This window comes from Athene cunicularia, assembly GCF_003259725.1.
Source record: "Athene cunicularia isolate RWA chromosome 6 unlocalized genomic scaffold, athCun1 chr6_part1, whole genome shotgun sequence".
NCBI classification, from domain to species: Eukaryota; Metazoa; Chordata; class Aves; order Strigiformes; family Strigidae; genus Athene; species Athene cunicularia.
Genome location: NW_020799105.1, coordinates 7,393,639 through 7,412,844, shown reverse-complemented (window position 1 = coordinate 7,412,844; position 19,206 = coordinate 7,393,639). Strand labels below are relative to the sequence as shown.

At 37.6% G+C, this 19,206-nt stretch overlaps 1 protein-coding gene across 1 annotated transcript; it reads right to left on the bottom strand.

Annotated features, from left to right (window-relative positions):
• Positions 1-230: 230 nt before the first annotated feature.
• STAMBPL1 (STAM binding protein like 1) lies at positions 231-15,677 on the bottom strand. Its single transcript, XM_026851028.1, has 11 exons — positions 15,545-15,677; positions 12,048-12,240; positions 10,935-11,152; positions 9,440-9,515; positions 7,930-8,025; positions 6,200-6,559; positions 5,492-5,611; positions 4,489-4,626; positions 3,754-3,866; positions 2,136-2,235; positions 231-532 (listed from the first exon to the last, which is right to left on the bottom strand). Exons 2-11 carry the CDS (start codon positions 12,129-12,131, stop codon positions 476-478), a joined length of 1,362 nt encoding a protein of 453 aa, XP_026706829.1. The 5' UTR covers positions 12,132-12,240; positions 15,545-15,677; the 3' UTR covers positions 231-475.
• Positions 15,678-19,206: the final 3,529 nt, after the last annotated feature.

The following is a 19,206-nucleotide window of genomic DNA, read 5'->3' as shown; positions in this document are numbered from 1 at the left end:
TGTTTTCTGCTTAATACCTAGCCAAACCATGAGCTATACAGAGCCATGCAGAAAAAGATTAAGAAAAAAATTACCCAAAGTGATCTATTTGCCTCTACTACATATAATATAAATCACTTCACCTTGCTGGACTTCCCAAAAAACCAACCACTGTTAAAAATCTCTACTTCTCAGAAAGCAATGAATGCCAACAAGTGACAAAGAAACACTACTTATTTCAACACAGTGTTGTTTGAAGTTCATTTTATTGTTGTTTTGTAGGTGTGATTTGTTTACAGTTTCAGGGGTAATGCCACTGAACTCCATCTTGACAGAGCAACAAAATAACTCCAAAACAGGCTAGAGCAATAAATATCAAACCATTCAATCTAAAATGTATAAATATAAAAGTAATTTCTGAAAATGTAGGAAAAAGAGGAATCCATTTTTCTGGTTTTGGCCATTTGTAGAGTCACATCTCTATTGTCCATCCATATCACCTCAGATCCAGCACAATTATCTTTGTGTCTTTCCCGACCACGTGGGTACATGGCTGCAGAAGAAGTCAACCCATTATGCACAGAAATCAGTTTCAGTAAAACAGCATATGAGGGCTATTGATTCCTTTTAATTTTCTGAGCCTGCTTAATACTGTGTCTGTCTATATTTATCTATCTGTCTAACACTGATTGTACCTGTTGACAGGCGAACCTGACACAGGTATAGACTACTGAATAAAGCAAGAACTACAACATCCAATCAGAAATAAATTTGTGAAGATGATATTATTTAGTGCTTAGCCTGGGAAATAGGTTACAGTTCTGTGCTATCCTTTATGTATCACAGCATGGGACACCTGAAATGGAGAAGGAAGGTATGTGCTGCGTTAGAACAGGTTGCATGGGGGACAGCAGCAAGGAAAGCATGAACTCTGTTCTCTTCCTGCAGTGGCTTCAGATGTGCCTGCACACATGATAGATTGTTTTTTAAGCATTTAGGACTAGACTGTGGCTTTAGACACGGTAATGACTAAGTAAGAGCTTGTATTGGGTCTGTGGAGGACTTTTTACCACAAACCAGATTAGGATCGTTTTAGTCAAGTGTTCGTGAAGCTTTCATATTCTCACCCCTGATATTTTTCCTTCAGGAAACAAGGCTGTGATCTTACTGTTTTTGTTGGAGGAGCAATATGTTTTGGGGATTGTGCTTGAAAGGATATTTGTTTTTGATATGCAGTATCAGCAGTGTGTCTAATGATTACAAATGAGTGACCAGTAACTTTATTGGTGAACTAAGTCTGTAAAGGACCATTGAAAAGAGACTTGCTCCAGATAGTTTTAAAATTTTTCAGAGTTGGACTACATTCTCATTACACGTACAATCAATGATAACAGAACAAAACAAAGAACCCCAACCATTTCTTCTTTTGAGAAGTAATACTGACATTCCAAGCATCCTACCACAAAGTAATTTTCAATATCTTTCAGCATTATTTTTCTGCATCTGCTAATTTTATTTTGAGCTATATGAGTTGATCTGTATTTGAAGTGAGCCCATTTTAAAAAATAATCTTAATTATTCAAAAGGTAAAGGGTGTTTGCCTTTCAGTGACATTTCTGATAATTCCAACTATACTGTTCAGCCATACAAATAGTGTGTACTATGCTATTAAAACATTAAAAAAATGGTAGTTGCTCGGAAAGGCTTATGAGAAGCCTGTGGAAAACACTGGGCCATGAAGGAAATGGAGCTTAATCTACTCATAGCAGCACTTTTTAGAAGCTGGGATGTTCTGTTGGGACACTACATTTGGGGAAATGAATTCTTTGCTTAAAGATTGAAGAGTTTAGGAATAGCTCCCATTTGAAACTGTGGCTTTTGCTTGTTCTGAAAGCAGGTAAAAGTGGTGACTAGTGGTAAATGCCTCTGGTTAGCTACCATTTGAATTGCAGTGTGTAACACTCATCTCATGGCTGTTATTGACTGCTTAAGACTCCTGATGTCTATTCTTGGTCAGTGAAGTAAGGGTAATGAATTATTACAGTGGGAGAAAAATTAGAAAGAAATCTAATCTGAAGCACATATAATTTCTGCTTGTAGCAGAACCATGGGCAAGAATTTGAATAGCCAAAACCATGCTGGGATTATATACTTACATTAAATAACCTAGGGTCCTTTGTATGTGGATGGAATCCCTTCTTTTTACATGCAGAAACTTCTAGCATGCCAGCATTAGTAAGTCTGAAGATGCCAGTGCTGGAAAGCAAAAGATGAAACTCCTGTTATATGCTGCTCCCATACTACATGTCCAAGGTTTCACACAGAAATTGCTTAGCTTAACAGAAGGACAATAGAATGGTACTCAGTAACCTTTCATACACAGGATCCAAGGCTGAGTTGGGTTCTTAAAAGCATTTGAAATCAAGGGGATTTGTATTCCTGTAAAGGAAGAGATCATGAGGAGAAGGGGAGAAAAAACCCCACAGTACTGGTGCTATTCCCATTAGGCAGGTTAGCCTAATAAGGGCCGAGGCTAGTTCATACACAGGAACAGATACAAGATGTTGCATTTCACTCACTGAACTCTAGAGGGTCAACATAAAAGAGAACAGCCTTTAAACTAGCTGTGTAAATGACTAGTGAGAGTACACATCTTTTGTACTCTTTTAGGTAATCAAATAATAGAAAGCACTAGAAAATGCACTGCTGATCTAACACTTTGAATATTGAATAAAATGTTAGAAAACCCAGCCTTCTGTAAAGAACATTTGATAACTACAGGATAGCACCTGATTAATAAATCAGATAGGAGTAACAGATTAGAGTTGGTTACAGGGTATCGGCATAAACAATGGAAGACCAGAAACTTGAAGAGGTATGCAGACATGCTCTGGGTTACAAAGCCTAGTGCTTGTGTACTTGCTCCTCATTCTGTATTTACAGCTCTGCCTCCTGAATGGCCCATAGAGGAAGTTAGGCAACCAGAATGGGATTCATAGAAGTCATCTAAAGTGGCAGAAGGCCAGAAAGAAAAGTTGAAGAAATGCACAGTCTAAAGAATGGAGTTAGTTAGCCCTGGGGCCTTGAAATACCAGGCACACCAAAGCAGAATCACAAAATTGTTGAGGTTGGATGGAACCTCTGATGATTGCCTAGTCCAACCCCACTGCTCCAGCAGAATCACCCTGAGCAGGTTGCCCATGACCATGTCCATTCAGGTTTTGAATAACTCCAGGGATGTAGACTTCACACCCTCTCTGGGCAACCTGTTCCATTTTAAACCTTCACATTAATATTTACACAGTTCCAGGTTTTCCCAGCTTCTTACTGTTTATATTTTATGAAATACAAAAATAGGATCTTATCAAAAAAGTGATCTTTTATCTCTCTATTCCCCAAACTGCAATTTTCATATCATCCTATGTCTAACTCCTCTACTTTCTTCATCAGACAGAACTAAGATAAGTCTGTGGTAGGGCACTGGCAGTGAGGTCTCCAGAAGAGCAACTCCTGTCATTACTACTTGGTTGAGCAGAGTATAAAAATAAATACAATTTAAAACCTGAGGCTGGGAAAGGAGGAAAGAGAAGCCAGAAACAACACTGTGTGTAGAGACTGACTGGAATGCAAGTCTAAACAACTTAAAGAAAACAAACACAATAAAATATTCCTGCCCTTCATCCCAGTTGACATGTGGTGTTTGCATTTGATCAAATTTTATGATAAGGAGAAGGGGAAAATATCTAAATATTACTTAGAAAAATCAGAACTCACTCATTATGCTTTGGTGAACAAACAATTGCAATGGCCTCTGGCAACATTAGCTGATAAGAACAATGAGTATGAAGATCAACACTGGATAAGAATGCAGTTTGTGTTGGATGTGTCTACAAAAAGAAAGGGAAAACTCAACATCATGAAATATTTCTTGCAAATCAAGGTCGACATACGTTCAAGAAGGAACAATAATTTGTAACAAGTGAAAGCATCAGTACTTTGCCAGGTTGGTTTCTTAAATTTCTGTTAATCCAGATTCTACACTGTTAGGTTGGCACGAGGTTTATGGAGGCACATTCACAACCAGATGTACAAGCAATTTTCTGATCATGGGGGAGAAAAAGGTGGAATGAAGAAGCACAAGACAAAGGAAAATGACTTGATTGTCCCAAATCCCTAAGAATTAAATTAATATACAGTTTAAACAATACCATACCCTCCCTCCCAAATTTGAATATGGTAGAAAAATAAATGGCATTAGAAAGAAAATACCCTTAATCGACATAAACAAATTTGCACTGACAAAAGCAGGCCCATTGTTTCAACAGGATGACTCAACTGCCTTAAGAAAAACTCATCTGTGGAGAACAGTAGTGCTCATTTACATCACTAAAATTAGAGCAAATTAATTTGGATTATTCCAATTACTTCTTTCATTTGTTATTTCTGAGTTTTCTCACACAGTATGCAGATGTAGACATCGATAAACCAGAATCTATGAATCACACGTACATGGATCCAACCCAAAGTGAGGAGATCATACTGATCCTGAATACCAAATAATTCTTCCACGTTCTCCATGTCGCAGTAGTCTGGTCCTGCAGATTGCTTTGGCACTATTACATGGGTAATGGTAAATTCATTATGTGTCTGTAAAGCAAACATTGACTTAGAGTGGACAAATGAACTAATGAATAAATGCTGAATCAGCATCTGAAAGATGTCAGACTATCTGCTAAAACAAAGCAGTACAGCTTCACTGATTCCAGTGCAGCCATACTGACTTACTGCACCTGGAAATATGCCTTAGCATTTTATCATGAAAACATACAGGGCAATGTTAGTAAGAACATGAGATTATTGCATTGAAATGTTCTCAGAGACCAGTGTGAAAAGGTTGTTCTTTAAAACACCAAAAAACATTAAAATAAAAGAGGTTTGAGAATACTATAATTACTTTCTGTGAAACTTGGAACATCACTACTCTTGCTATTCTTTCTCTCTATACAATTCAAATACACTTGGACATCATCTTTAAAATTCTTTGTATGCTGGCATCAGCCATGACATTTTTTCCCTACTGTAAAAGGACATTAAGTGTCTTCTAGGTCAAAGGAAAAAAACAGCCTGAAAATCAGATGTTCTATGGCTTGATTGGTGGATTTTCTTCTTCTTTTTTGTTATGCCATTATGAATTTGATGACTCCAGTAGATTCTAACAGTCTTTATATTTCATTGTCCTGTAACTAAACCTCACTTACCTTAGATGAATGCCAGAGAAAGTACTTGAAAAAGCCTGTATTGTATAGCATGCTGCAAAACTTGCTACATTTTATAACCACAGCAGTGTACTTTGATCAAATATTTCAGTATGCAAGCCCACTCAGGTTATGATATGAATTACATTAAAGACTAATCATTTATATCAGCTTTTGCTCTGAAATCAATATATTACAGGAAAATACAGCACCATCAAATACATCTTCCCCATACAAATGTGAGGGTTAAACTGTACCAGTTTTCCACAGAGAATTCCACATGTCTCTATTCCTCTTACTGTATTTGCCTCTGCTAGCAGCAGAAATTTGTGACAGAGATCCCTGGGCAAAATGACGCCTCTAAGTGCTTCAGCCAAAAAAAAAAAAAAAAAAAAAAAAAAAAAAAGGACAAAAAAAAGAGAGATAAAAAGGCATTTGCAGCTCACACAGTGAAGTTCTCTAAAATAAGGAAATACAGTTACAGGAAATTCTTAAAAGTGAAAGAATTATACTTACTACATCAGATTTCTAATGAGAATAAATCTACAGCACAAGCAATTCACCCTAAATTGAGGTCATCAGCCCATAAGATATGCTTACTAGCCTGCTCCTGAGGTGACAGTGGACTGACACCATTTTCCAGACCAGGGCTTTCTAGGGTGAACGACTGCAGGTTCTGCTTCTGTTTGCTTGAAATCCACAGCAAGATTCAGATTTCATTCCACAGCCACACTAAGGCTCAACCTCTAGATTAATCTATTGATACTCAGTTGAAAACATGCAGCTGATCTCCTCTCTTAAAAAGAGGAAATTATATGGAACTGTTGTGTGTACATCAACCTATTCATGCTTACTTCACTATGGACATCCTCATGGTGAGTAAATACATACACATACGCAATATGTGGACTGCTATAAGCAGCAAAGAGACAGATAAAAAATGAAAAAAAAAAAAAATCTCTGCTCTTACTTTGAACAGCACCTAAAGTAGCTGCTGGCTTTAAGACCCGATTTACTGGAGGCGAATGTCCAGCGCAGCCAGATGTACTGCTCCTCTCTTTTTTCTCAAGCAGTGCATTAGATAAGGAAGTGTTCTCTGGTACAGAAATACAAGATAGCATACTTCCATCTATCTGTTCAGACATAACCACACTCTCTTTGATTTTCTGATCTCGAGCTAGTTCTTGCTTCTTAAGTTGATCCTCAAAGAACTGAAACTGTTCCGATTCAAGCTGCTGTTGCCGCATGTGTGCGATTCGTTTCTTCTCTGCCTCTATCAGCTTTTGATGCTCTAGTTTCTTCAACAATTCAGTTTTATATTTGTTCTGAAACACATGCAAAATAGTGACATTCTCAGAACACTAAAAAGAAGCTACAAAAAATGACGGGAAAGAAGCAATCTGATTGTTTAATAAAACCACCAAATCCTGTCATTAAAAATTAAGTCTTTTGGAACCTGTTTGCTGAACTGGTAAATACAACTACATCTCAAAAATAGTATGATATGGAAAGAAATGCAGTAAGTAAGGAATTCCTAACACAACGTTTCCAATCTGCTTATCTGTGATGCTTTCTATTTTTACTTCAGCAGTGATAGCACTGGCCTCATTTGCCCATTATAATAAAGTCATTAGAAAATTACTTTTCAGAACAGTGACGGTAGAGACTAGACAAAAGTGTAAGCCCTTACAATTTTTAGTGCAACAAGAGATCCATGAGCACATGGGTTTTCTGGGTAGATTTCATAATGCATTTATTTTGTTATTTGGTTTTGTTGCTTGTTGCTGCTGTTTGCATAATTTGTTAACTCTCTCCTGCTACTTTCTTTCCTCAACTTTCCCTGCACTGTTTTACCTGGCTTTGGAGCATAGCCTCCCCAGACTCAGACACATTAGGTGCCTTCTGTACCCCAGTCTATGTATGCCCCCTGGCCCCAAAGTCACCTGCTGAACCATGAACTGCAAGGGAAGCTGCAGGTTTCAACAGCCCTTTCCTCTCCTGGTAAAGAACAGCATCAAGCATCTCCAGAAGCAAATGAAAAAAAAAAAAAAACAAAACAGAGCAAAGTAATTTCTTAAACATCATGAACAAAATAGAGCAGGAAAGAAAGCCTCAAACCAATCAGTGACAGGTGTGGGTTGACTTGGATTGGGGTTTTTTCTTCTTCATTCTCTAGGTCCTTTTCAAGGGAAGGAAAGAAGAGGTGTTTTTTCTCAGATGCTCTTTCCAAGACAAGTTTTTAAAACTAGAGGTCCTGTTTTCAGTGACTTCAATACACAAGATGCAAGTATTTACTTAAGTATTTACTCAAAGTATTTACTTTAATTATTTACTTAAAGACTCAAGGAGAATCAATTCAAACGAGCACATTCAGAGCCAAGAGACTTTTTCCACATACTTATATGTCTGAACAATATCCTCTTTATAAAACAAAATTCAGATTTTCATAAGACTATTCAGATATTCATAGACTGTTATGTAAACATCACAGCACGTTTATTTCCAAGCACACAATTGCATTACTTGTTTTCAAATGACCAACTGATTAGATTCTGAAAAGTGAAAAGTCATTCTAAGCAGCCCATGAAATGATTACATTGTCGAAGAACTGGCATTTTACTGCTTAATTTTTAAGAAGATTTATATGACAGAAACAATATTCATACCAAAGATTTAATAACCATATAAAACTTACTTTGTTTTGCATATATTCTTGATATTCTAAGGTATATTTTTTTAAAAGATCTCTCTTCAATTCATCTGTCCGTGGAAATGCAACCTCCTTCAATTTCTTTGGGGTGGGGGAGAAAGACAGATAATTTTATTTTTCATTTTTTCAATTAACCACTTGGAAAATACACTCAGCTGTAATAGAGATTACGAAAAAATACAAAATAAAGATTGCTTTTCTACCAGGAAAGAAAGGAAGAAATACGCACTAAATCATCAGCTTATGAAAATTCTATAGTACAGTAATTTCAATAAAGCTATATTAATTTATGTCAGTGAAAGGTATGACATGAGTACTTCTTATCTCAAGGAAAGATTACTCCTTTTTCTAGCAATCTATTATCTCTGTTTAACAAGTGTGTGATGACTAACATTTTTGTTGTAGGCGTAATTTAAAGGATAAAGTCAAGTCCAACTTCCAATGTTTCAAGTAGGATCATCACATTTTTCTCTGTGACTCCCTGGACAGAAATATGACCGAATATATGTCCATTTCCCAGGGGTGGGGGGTGAGGGGGGAAGTTTATTTGCAGAGATAGCTACACATATAGCTTCCTGTGACAACCAATTTTCTTTTGTAAAACAAAAACAACGCCCAATGCTTCCTACTGATGCAGAGGCTGCTACAAAATAACTTAGAAGCTGTAGGCAAGGGAGGGAAAGAGACCACATGCTTAATCCTACTGAGTGCCAGAGGAGGGGGCATATGCTAGATGCTTTTTCTAAACAGGGATGTTTTCCCAGATTGTGAGCCACAGTCAAAACTTGGCATGAAGCAGTTTGGCTTTGAATATAACATTATTCAGCTTTAACAGTAGAGAAAGCATGCAAATATGGCAGCATGAAGCAAGCGACACTTATGCTTATTATAATAACTCTTATTTGGCAATTCTAGCCTGTTTTAAGCTCAGGATAAGGCTGTATTTGAAACTTCTCTTTCAGGGAAAAAAAGTAAAACTATTTTGTATACAAGTTAGGAAAATAAATCTGGTAAAAACTAAGTAAATATATATTTGGTAATAAAGAAAGAAAAAAAATATACTTTTATTATTTAGCAGGTTAAGCAAATAATGCATAGACACCAGTAATGCCACATAAGCCTCTTTCCCTCTGTTTGCAACACTCAGTTTGGACCATCAGCCGCTCACATAATTGGGACCAGAATCAAACTCTAAGTATTGTTAAATTAGTGTATTTTTAATATGTAAACTTTCAGGAGTAATGTACCTAGGTTTCCAGCAGTCTACCAACTTACTCAGAGACTGTTCTTGTTCACCTTTTAGAACAATTTCCAGTAATGATCAAGTGATTAAACCAAACTAAAACATGAACGACTTAGTGCAGAAAGGTATCAGAAATTCAAGCTGTGGTGGCTGTTGTGGGTTATGTGTCTACTGGAGGAAGAGAACTGCTAGGAAAGAACAGACAGATTCTGGAGGAAACATTTCTTAAAGACCAGGAAATCATAAACCTACCTTAATAATATCTTGTTTTTCTGGTACTGCACATTGGTGATAGTCTCGGTGACTAGGCAGCTTTTCTACAAACAATCTAGAAAATTAAACATGCACGTGTTTGCCTCAGTAGCCAGAGGAATATCCACAATAGCTTTTATGTTGGCAGAAAAAACAGTTTCACATAACTGTTAAACACTGAATTCCAGATGACTTGAAGCAGGTTTCTACACATTTTTTTTAAACTAACACTTTAATTCTTGTATAGACTTGTATGGGACACATATGGTAATGACAAGAGATTATTTTCTACATTTGAATATTTTTTGGTTTTCATTAGTAGTGTGTTGGGTTAAAAAAAAGGGCTAACTAGCAGACAGTACCTAAAAACAGCACTCAAAAACACCCTCCACCCTAGTCAGTGTTACTAAATCCTTTTTCTGCTGCCTTTATGTGTCCTTAGCTGAAATGCTGCATTCTAAATGGGAAGGCCAGAATGCAGCACTGGCTACGATTAAAGCAGCTATTTTTACCAGACCAAAGGTGCACAGCTAACTGCAGTATTATTAACCTATCCAGACATCTAAACTATGGCAAACACTCAGCTGCACAGAGTCTGGAATTCACAGCTGCTCTCATTTTTTTCGGCAATCAGTGCAATGTTCACCTCCAGACCCTCTTTTTATGGAGATACACACATTTAAGATTAAGTTGAGTAAGAAAGATTTGGTCATTTTCAGAGTATGATGAAATTAAGGGAGAGAGGAAAGAGGTCTGCCATTATAAAAATGTTAAAATATGCAAATAAAAAAAACTCTTTCAGAAGTAAGAAAATAAACCAATCAATCCTACAGCAAAACTAGCTAGTTAAAAAGTTTACATCTGCCACTGCTATATTTTTCAACTGGCTGTTTTTATAGTTGTAATGAAAGCTGTCCAGATTTGGGGGTTTTGGGTGGGGAAAACAATCTTACAATGAACAAAAATGTGAATTTTGCATTTACTCCTGTAAGAAGTAGTGAATTATACTCAATCCTTTTGGAAAAGTAAAAAAAGGCAAAAAGCCATTTTTTTCATGTTTTTTTAGTGCTGTGAAATACTACCATCTTTAATATTGGCAGAAGCTCACAGGGCGTAACTGTTGAAGGCTCAGAAATCTTATCTAAATGTTGCTTTTTAAACCATGCACTGTATTTAACCAACATGCTGATAGATATAGAATAATCTGTGGGAAACAGTGCTCACAGTATGGCCTGGTACAGCAAACTTAAACCTCTGTATATTGTTAGTTCATGCCTGGCAGTTAATAGATGGATAGGACTACCATACTAACAGTTGAGACAAAATTATAACAAAGCCTGTGGGTAGGCTAAAGATCTCCAGAGAACAAAGCTATTCTGCAAAAGCACACTAAAAAATTTGCTCTGAATCTAAAAGAGTGCCCTGTTTTCACTGAAACTCTTCATTTCAGTTTAGTCAGAATTATAAACTGTAATGACTACAAGTGGTTTCTTACGTTATGAACTTATTATAAAAAACAAAAGCATTCTCCAGGTTTCCCTCCTCCATATATACTGATGCCATTCTCTCCATCTCTACTCCAGATCTAAAGTAACGACGTGGAGTGATATCTTCATTGATCGTGATATTGCTGCCAAGTTTGCTTAAGGCACGTACTCTCTCTTCTGGGGTCACAGAGATGTCTGTATGGTCAGGAATAGCTACTAGCTTTTTCTGTAAAAGAACAGATATTAGCAAAGAGAACCAGATATTATGTTTCACTTTCAGTAAGTGATCTCATTCAAGAAACTCAAGGGAAATCTTTTTTCTCAAAATAGGCCCTGGTTTCCCCGCTGCTAGCCACAGTTGAAACATTCCAACACGTTTCTCAATTTGAAATAAATTGTGATTGCAATTACAAATGAAAAGTGATCTTATCCCCCTCCCCAAATCTTCAAACTACAAAAAGTCCCAGAAAAAAAAAGAAGATAAAATTAAACAAACCCTCATAGAAATTATCAAAGGCAACACAAAGTGTTTTCTCTTTAGAATCCCCCACGTGAAATTCTACAAGGTTCTGCCTTTAAGTTACTGAAATAATATGATGGAGGGCCTGAACACTCAGTCTCTTATTACATGATGCGTAGGGAATGACTGCTGGGTATAGTTCAGCTAACAAAGAGCAGTAAGTTCCCCTGGTCAGTCAATCATACACTGCGATTGTTTATTTACAGTTTAAATGAGGCAGTTAGAGCCTAAGAAGTTAGAACTAACTCTACTGAAGAAGCAGCATAGATGCTTATTAGAATCACTACCTTCCTGTTAAGTGGCTAAATAATTGGCTACTGCAAGTTTTTTCCTCTTACTTTGATGAAGATTTTTACCCTTTCTATTCAAAATGTTCAACTTCTTAAAAAAGTTACTGAAACAAGCTAAAACCTCTTAAACACATATATAGAAATAATATAAATTCCAACAAAACCATCAGGCAGAACATGGGAAGAACTGGCAGCATACAGGAAGAGACACTTGTAGCTGACAGCCAGTAGTGCTAAACAGCTCTCTTGAGTCGTTTCCTATTTGAAAGAGAGGGTGCTCAACCATTAAAGCATTTCCTTGTAACACATACCAAGGAGCTGACAGTGAACGGTTGTTCCATGTTGTTGTCTGTCTGAAAACCAAGGAGGTCACTCTTTTCCTCTAAAGTCTCCATCTGACTGCAAAGGGCTGTATCAATCCAGTGCTCAGTATTTGCAGCCAGCTGTCTCAGGGTTCATTAGCCCAAGGGAAAGTTGAACACAGACGTTGATTGTGGTTGTGTGCTGGAAAAAAATAAGACGAGCCATTCAGATTAGAAATACATTCAAATGTCATGTAAATTTGCATGCCCGCACCCACTCATTCCTTCACAGTACTTACATATTTAGTAATAATCTAAAGTTTTACTAGGCATCTAGAATTTATAATGGGAATGCATGGGGGCTTACAGGTCAGTTATGGACTGGATAGCCCGTTTAATGATATTACAGTGGATTTGAACACAATATAAGAAATCATTTTTACAGCGACTTAAAACCCCCCAAACTTTCAAACATTAAGTGAAAGCCTCAAAAGTTCAAAGACTAATCACAGGATCTGTGTTTCCTTGAGCATATGTTTTGACAAACATATTTATAAACAGTGTGAATCTGGAATCTTTTTTCCTGCTAAGCACATGATTAAAAATAAAACTTAGCACACAAACTCGTACCAGTAATATAAAACAAAGAAAATACTTCAAGCACCATGTGTTCTACCTGCACAGCTTGCTGACTTCAACAACACTGAAAATACAGTGAACTCTGATGAGTCAACTGATAGTAATGGCTCCTTGTACAGCTCTGAACAAGTAAAGACAAATATTTAGATATGTTGTGGTCATCAGAAAAACCCAAACACCCACCGCACCCCACACCCCCCAGGCCAAAAAACAACTCTGAAAGGGAAATATGAAAGTTAAGCTCCTAATGTCGTTTTTCACTTCTGTGCACTCAATCTAAACAGATCTGATCCTGAAAGTTGAAGGCACTTTATATATTGCAATAAATATACTTTATGCTTTTGTATAAAGAGTGGGTTCAGCAAAGATATTTTCTTAGCACACCTCTCTCTAGAGACCAGAAGTCTAATGTGGTTTTAGATGGTTGCATTTCTCAAATATTGATTTCTGTATTTGGGTCTTCCTAATTTTTTTCAAAAAATAACAGTATCTATTAGATCAGACTTTAATTGTAACCATTAGTGCAAGTATTACAGAAGACAATAAACTCATTTAAGTAATACACTTTCTTTAAAATAACCAGAATCATCCTGTTTTACTTGTAAAAGCCCTTACTGCTATATCCATTCCACCTTATTAAACCAATCTTACTCCACTTTTATGGATGACCTTCCAGTCTCAATTAATATATTCTTGACTGTATACCCAAGTTTTCCATTTTCAAGATTTTTATTCTCATCATCAGGTACCTCATGAGTCTCTGAATTCAATTTCAAGACCTGTTTTGAAATTAAGGTATAGAAAGTGCTTGCATAATTTGTGACAAAAAAATGGAGCATGGCTTATACACTCAAGACATCAGCATATGTTGTGGTTGCAGTACTAATTGTTCTCTAAACAATTTAATTTTATATACTTGGAGTTCTGATGTAAATGATCAGCTTGGCAGGAGAGCCTATTCACTGACTGGTCACAAACTGTAGAAAGGCCCCATGGCACAACAGTAATGAAATATTTTTGCTTTAGATTACGCCAAGAAACATAACGCTTTATGGCAAGTTCCACCTGAAACCATTCTTCAGCTGGATCACTGTAGACATGGTAGACTCTGAAAGAAGAGGCCTAAAACTTGGCCAGTCCAGGGCTCGTATTAGTTTTCTGCCCATGCAGCTCAGATCCTAAGCAGAAATAAAGTCATAGAATCACCGAATGGTTTGGGTTGGAAGGGACCTTAAAGACCATCTAGTTCCAACCCCCCTGCCCTGGGCAGGGACACCTTCCACTGACCAGGTTGCTCCAAGCCCCGTCCAACCTGGCCTTGAACACTGCCAGGGAGGGGGCAGCCACAGCCCCTCTGGGCAACCTGTGCCAGTGCCTCACCAGCCTCAGAGTAAAGAATTTCTTCCTTATATCTAAATCTAGATCTGCCTTCTTTCACTTTATAACTGTTACCCCTTGTCCTATCACTATACTCCCTGATACAGAGTCCCTCCCAGTCATTCCTGCAGGCTCCCTTTAAGTACTGGAAGGCTGCTATAAGGTCTCTCTGGAGCCTTCTCTTCTCCAGGCTGAACAACTCCAACTCTCTCAGCCTATCCTCATAAGGGAGGTGCTCCAGCCCCCTGATCATCCTTGTGGCCTCCTCTGGACTCACTTCAACAGTCCATGTCCTTCTTATTTTGGGGGCCCCAGAGCTGGACACAGCACTGCAGGTGGGGGGGTCTCAAGACATTGGAGGGGAACAATCACCTCCCTTAACCTGCTGGCCTCAAGTCTCTTGATGCAGCCCAGGACATGTTTGGCTTTCTGGGCTGTGAGTGCACATTGCTGGCTCATAGTCAGTTTTCCATCCACCAAAACCCCTATGTCCTTCTCCACAGGGCTGCTGTCAATCCACTCATCACCCAGCATCTGTGCTCAGTATTGCCTCAACCCACATGCAGGACCTTGCACTTGACCTTTTTGAACTTCATGAGGTTTGTATGGGCCCACTTGTCAAGCCTGTCAAGGATCCTCTGGATGGTATCTCTTTACTCCAGCAAAGTCCCAAAGAGAATGAGACTCTGCATTCACATGCTCTGTGTGGCTTAGGAATAACAATTAAAAAGAAAAAAAACCCCAAACCTAAAAAGCATATATTTTAAACCATTTATTCACTCCCTTATCCATCACTTGTGGATTTATTTTATTTTTAATTTCCCCTAAAAGCAACTGGGAGATCTACGACAGCTAAATGGAATGCTGGTTTTGGTCTAAAGTATGCATGCAAGTATGACAAACTGCAACATATTCTAGTCATTCAATTTATCAAAAAAATATTGTTCAAAAGTACAGACTGCAGAAGTGTATTTCTAGTCAATTCCCTATTTCAGTTAGCAGCTTCTGAGCAGGCATACTGATTTTCAAGACTTTATCCCTTGGACGTTCTGCAAAACCTAGTGAGGAAATGGATGTTTAATAGAGTGTTCTTGAGATGCTTCCCTATGGAGGACATTGGACATGACTCATATGCTTCTTTCAACTGTTACCACACCTTGAAGACCTTTGAACCCAGCTGGCAGGCAAATGGAAAAATGTTAGTGCAGTAAGTGGGAAACACAAAAGCCACTAACTGGTGTTTTGGTTTCATTTATTTTTTTTAAGCCAGTATTCCCAAAGAAGTCTTTGTTAAAGAAGGCTATGGTATCCTCCAGAAAAAATGTCTTTGGAATTGCCACAGTGAGACATCGTGGAACCCTTTACTTGAAGACATTTCTCATCTTGGTTGCCTCGAAGAATATTAAAGTTATAAACATAAGTTATTTCAGTGATTATTTTTTTAAATGTAAAGTAGCATTAATAATAATAAATTTTAAAAAGTGTGATACCAGGTATTTTAAAGAGGAGACATCTGGTAACAGCAGAAACTCACACTTCCTCAAAATTGCATCAGAGTTTGAAAAGATGAAGAAACTCTTCAGAAAGCACAAGTCAAGCCACAGTAGGAGAGCTTAGCAGAAGAATTGCTGCAAATAAAAGAGGAAATGGACTTCTTAAATTTGGCTTCAGGAACACATAAAAAAACCCAGACACAGTAACAGAGAAGCAATACTAGGGTGAATTTGTATCACTTTTACAAAAAAATCTTAAATAAGTCTCAAATATATTAGCTATTATAAGTGGCAGCATAATTTAAAAAAGAAGTGGTCCTAAAAAGAATATGGGCTGTCTTATGACTGCACTCCAATATATTATCCTTTAGAAATGGACACAGTGGCCAGAATTAGAAATGATTAAGACGCGGAAAGTTAAGCTTTACTAAAAATCCACAGGCATGCCTGGCAGTTCCCTGAAATGTCTCTGTGCATAATGTTCCTCATGGTGCAGCTTCACAACCACCTTCAGCTGGTTGAAGGCCGTGAAACTGCTAAGGGGCTCCCCTCACTCCCATCATACTTTGTACTTCCATTTTGTTGACACCCGTGACCTCAAGGCAAGTTGTAGCTGATGCAAGTTAAAATCAAATGGACTTTTAAAATTCCTTCTCAAACTCAGAATGCAAGGGAGAAGGCAGAAACATGAAACCAGCAAAACAGAGACTTGCCCCTTTCTGAGGCAGTGCTGTCCTAGATTGATATGAGCTGGCTTTGAAAATGCACCTTAAGAGCTTGTACAGGGCCTACAAGAATTGCCTAGATGTATGACCCTGTCTTCTGGAAATACACTCATATTTCAGTCTACAAGAGCAAAGAGAGATTCAAATATAAAACCTCTCTGTAACTGAAACTAGTTATATTCAAATATACAAAATAGTTATGCTAATACAGTGAATTACACTTCAACCCCAACCACAGGGGATAATGCTAGCTTGGATCTGTCTTAGTCTAACAGAATGTAAAGTGCTCTAAATTTTAAGAGGAAAGATAAATTATTCTGCTTTATAATTTCAGGCACTCTAACTTAGATGGACTTAGGTAATGTTTGACTGAGAAGAAATGTATGTACATGCAAATCAAGCCTTTTCTAATGATGAATTTTTTGAGAGTCATTATCAGAATATAAAAAATTAACAACGACTCAACAGTTAAGAAACTTTTATTGATTTCATTGGTAATGGCACTGCCCACGAAATCCCATTTCCTCCTCAGAAAACTCTTGTTTTCCTATGTGATTATGCTTGATTTTCTATGTGCTTATTATACTCTGCATTAACCCACTGTAAAATCCAGCTTTACTAAATCAAAGGCATTCAGCCACAGAAAATAGAACAAAGTGAGAAAAACAGCATTTTAAATGGCACTGATAGTCATTCTTTGTGTTCAGGCTAACAAGCATGGTACCAAGTACCAGAGAACTGAAAATCAGACAGAGCAATTTTAACTTAAAAGTATATGCAAATAGTAACACATGAAGATAGAATATCAAGACATATCAAGTACTTCAAGACTAGGCTAATAAGACGAAGGTGGTATGAGAAGATTTACAGAATGCACACACAAACTCTCGTGGCTTTCTGAGAGGTATAATATCATCATTCATCACAAATTCCCCAATGCCCTCAGTTCCCTGCATGCTGGCATGCTTCAAAAAGCTGCCAGGAGGGATGGATGTAGACAAACAAGAGCCCTTCTGCCTGCACTCAGAGACAGAAGCATGACCCAGCTAAGTTTGCAAGCTACGTAGCTGTGCTCTGATAGCGAAAGGTGGTACACATGGCTGCACAGCAAGGCTTATTAGCCCAAATGAAGTATGAACAAGTTACACAGTTTGCGTTTGCAATGCCTTGTGTGGAGCCAGCTCATAGTCTGAGCAGAAAGAGCTTGTCTCTCAGTCTTCATGCATTCCTATGATGGACTCAGAACTGTCTGTTTAGTGTATGTCCTTCACTGATACAACCTGACGACGTAAGATGACTGTACCAGCAAAGACAATGAAGCAAAACAGGACCATGTTCTGCCGAAGGATGCACACGGTGACTGGCAGTACTCCAGCCAGAGCTGCGCTGCTCAAACTTTCTAGGGAAGGCACGGTCACAAAGAAGAGCTCAGAGTACCAATACCTCCCAGAAACTAGCTGACTGCAGAGCATGAGGACTGAATTTCAACTCCTTATCATCATCTTGAGGCTGCTTTTCTTTCTTCAGTTCTTCAGAAGAGTTTTTTAAATGTTGCATGAGTTTTTCAGATTTACAAATAAGTAACTGCCTAAATTCTCAGTATTAATTTTATCATTAGTTTCCACTTTGTAACATTAGTTACTTTGAAACATTGTTACTAGTTCTTATCAACATTAGTTTCCCCTATGTAACATTTTTAAATTCCAAGGGAATTAGTCATAACACAATGACTTCACCTGCGTTCAGCAACACTTGTCAATATTTTGACTATCGGTCTTCACTAAAAAGCTGCATTAAAGAGATGCCTGGTAAATTTTTCCAAAGCACTTTTTTCATTCAAAGCTTAGGTTCTGTTAAGAATAACAGGGACTTGGGGCATCAGCAATGATTTATTCTTAGCATATTTTTTAATAGTGGATTATTTAAAAAATACTCATTCTCTTGTTTCGATATTTTGGTGGAATGTAAAGCCCAGATGTGGTTCACATCAAAATCATTCAGTTCAGTTCACTGGGATCAGGTTCTTTACAGTATATCTAAAAATATTTGTTAATATAGGAGCTAAAATGTGGAATAGTTCTGCTTTTTACAAGCTACTAGAGAGAACTGTTCTGCATTCATCTCATGGTAAGCTTACTTTAATATTGCCATGAGAAGTTAAAACAGCAATACTCCATTTTATTACATGAGGAAGTGCAATGATTATAGAATCTAAGAATAAAAATGTGTCTCAAACAATAAAGGGGTCAGTTCTCATTAAAATAGCCAAATTAGCAAGTGCAAAAAAACAGCTTTTAATTACCCATAATGGAACTAAATTGTCTCAGCAAACTTGAAATAGGGCACATCCAGTGATTGCTAGATGAAGATAAAGGACTGTTTCATGCCAATAAGTCACCCATGAGGCAGATACTTGTACTTCTGTACTTCGACGTGGATGTTCAAGTGAATTTTGTGAAAAACGGGTTAGAAATACAGGCACCTAACTCATTCAGCTCTTCTGAGGTGCCAGGCCATGTATTGGCACAACACATAATCATTTATACACACACTTGGGTTTGATATAAAATATGCTAAAAACCAGTCTAAATAGCAAACTGCCTTCTGTTGGTTCTCTCCAAAAAGAAACAGCATGTTCATCTGTCAACACGTTTTTTGAAACAACAGTTCACTGTAACAGCGAGTGATTCAGCTAGTATAGTTAGCAGTCTCTTCTGGAAAAAATCAACAAAGCACTGAATGTCATGGCATGATCATTCTCTTGTGCAGACAAAAAACCTGAATCAACCAAAACCAACAGAATGGCCTTTCAATGAAAAGAAGCACCTCAAAGAGCTGCTTGCCAAGAACCCTGCATCTTTCAATGGAGAAGCTGCTCTTCATAGTAGGAGCTACTAAGCTTGGCTCTAGAAAAGCCTGTCTCAGTAATGGTTC

Excerpts from the sequence above, each read along its gene's own strand:
- STAMBPL1 (XM_026851028.1), bottom strand. The coding sequence starts at position 12,131 with ATGGAGACTTTAGAGGAAAAGAGTGACCTCCTTGGTTTTCAGACAGAC. Across the intron at positions 6,560-7,929 it reads AAGAATATATGCAAAACAAA|AACAAATATAAAACTGAATT; the intron begins GTAAGTTTTATA and ends CATGTGTTTCAG. Across the intron at positions 4,627-5,491 it reads GAATTCTCTGTGGAAAACTG|ACACATAATGAATTTACCAT; the intron begins GTACAGTTTAAC and ends TTTGCTTTACAG.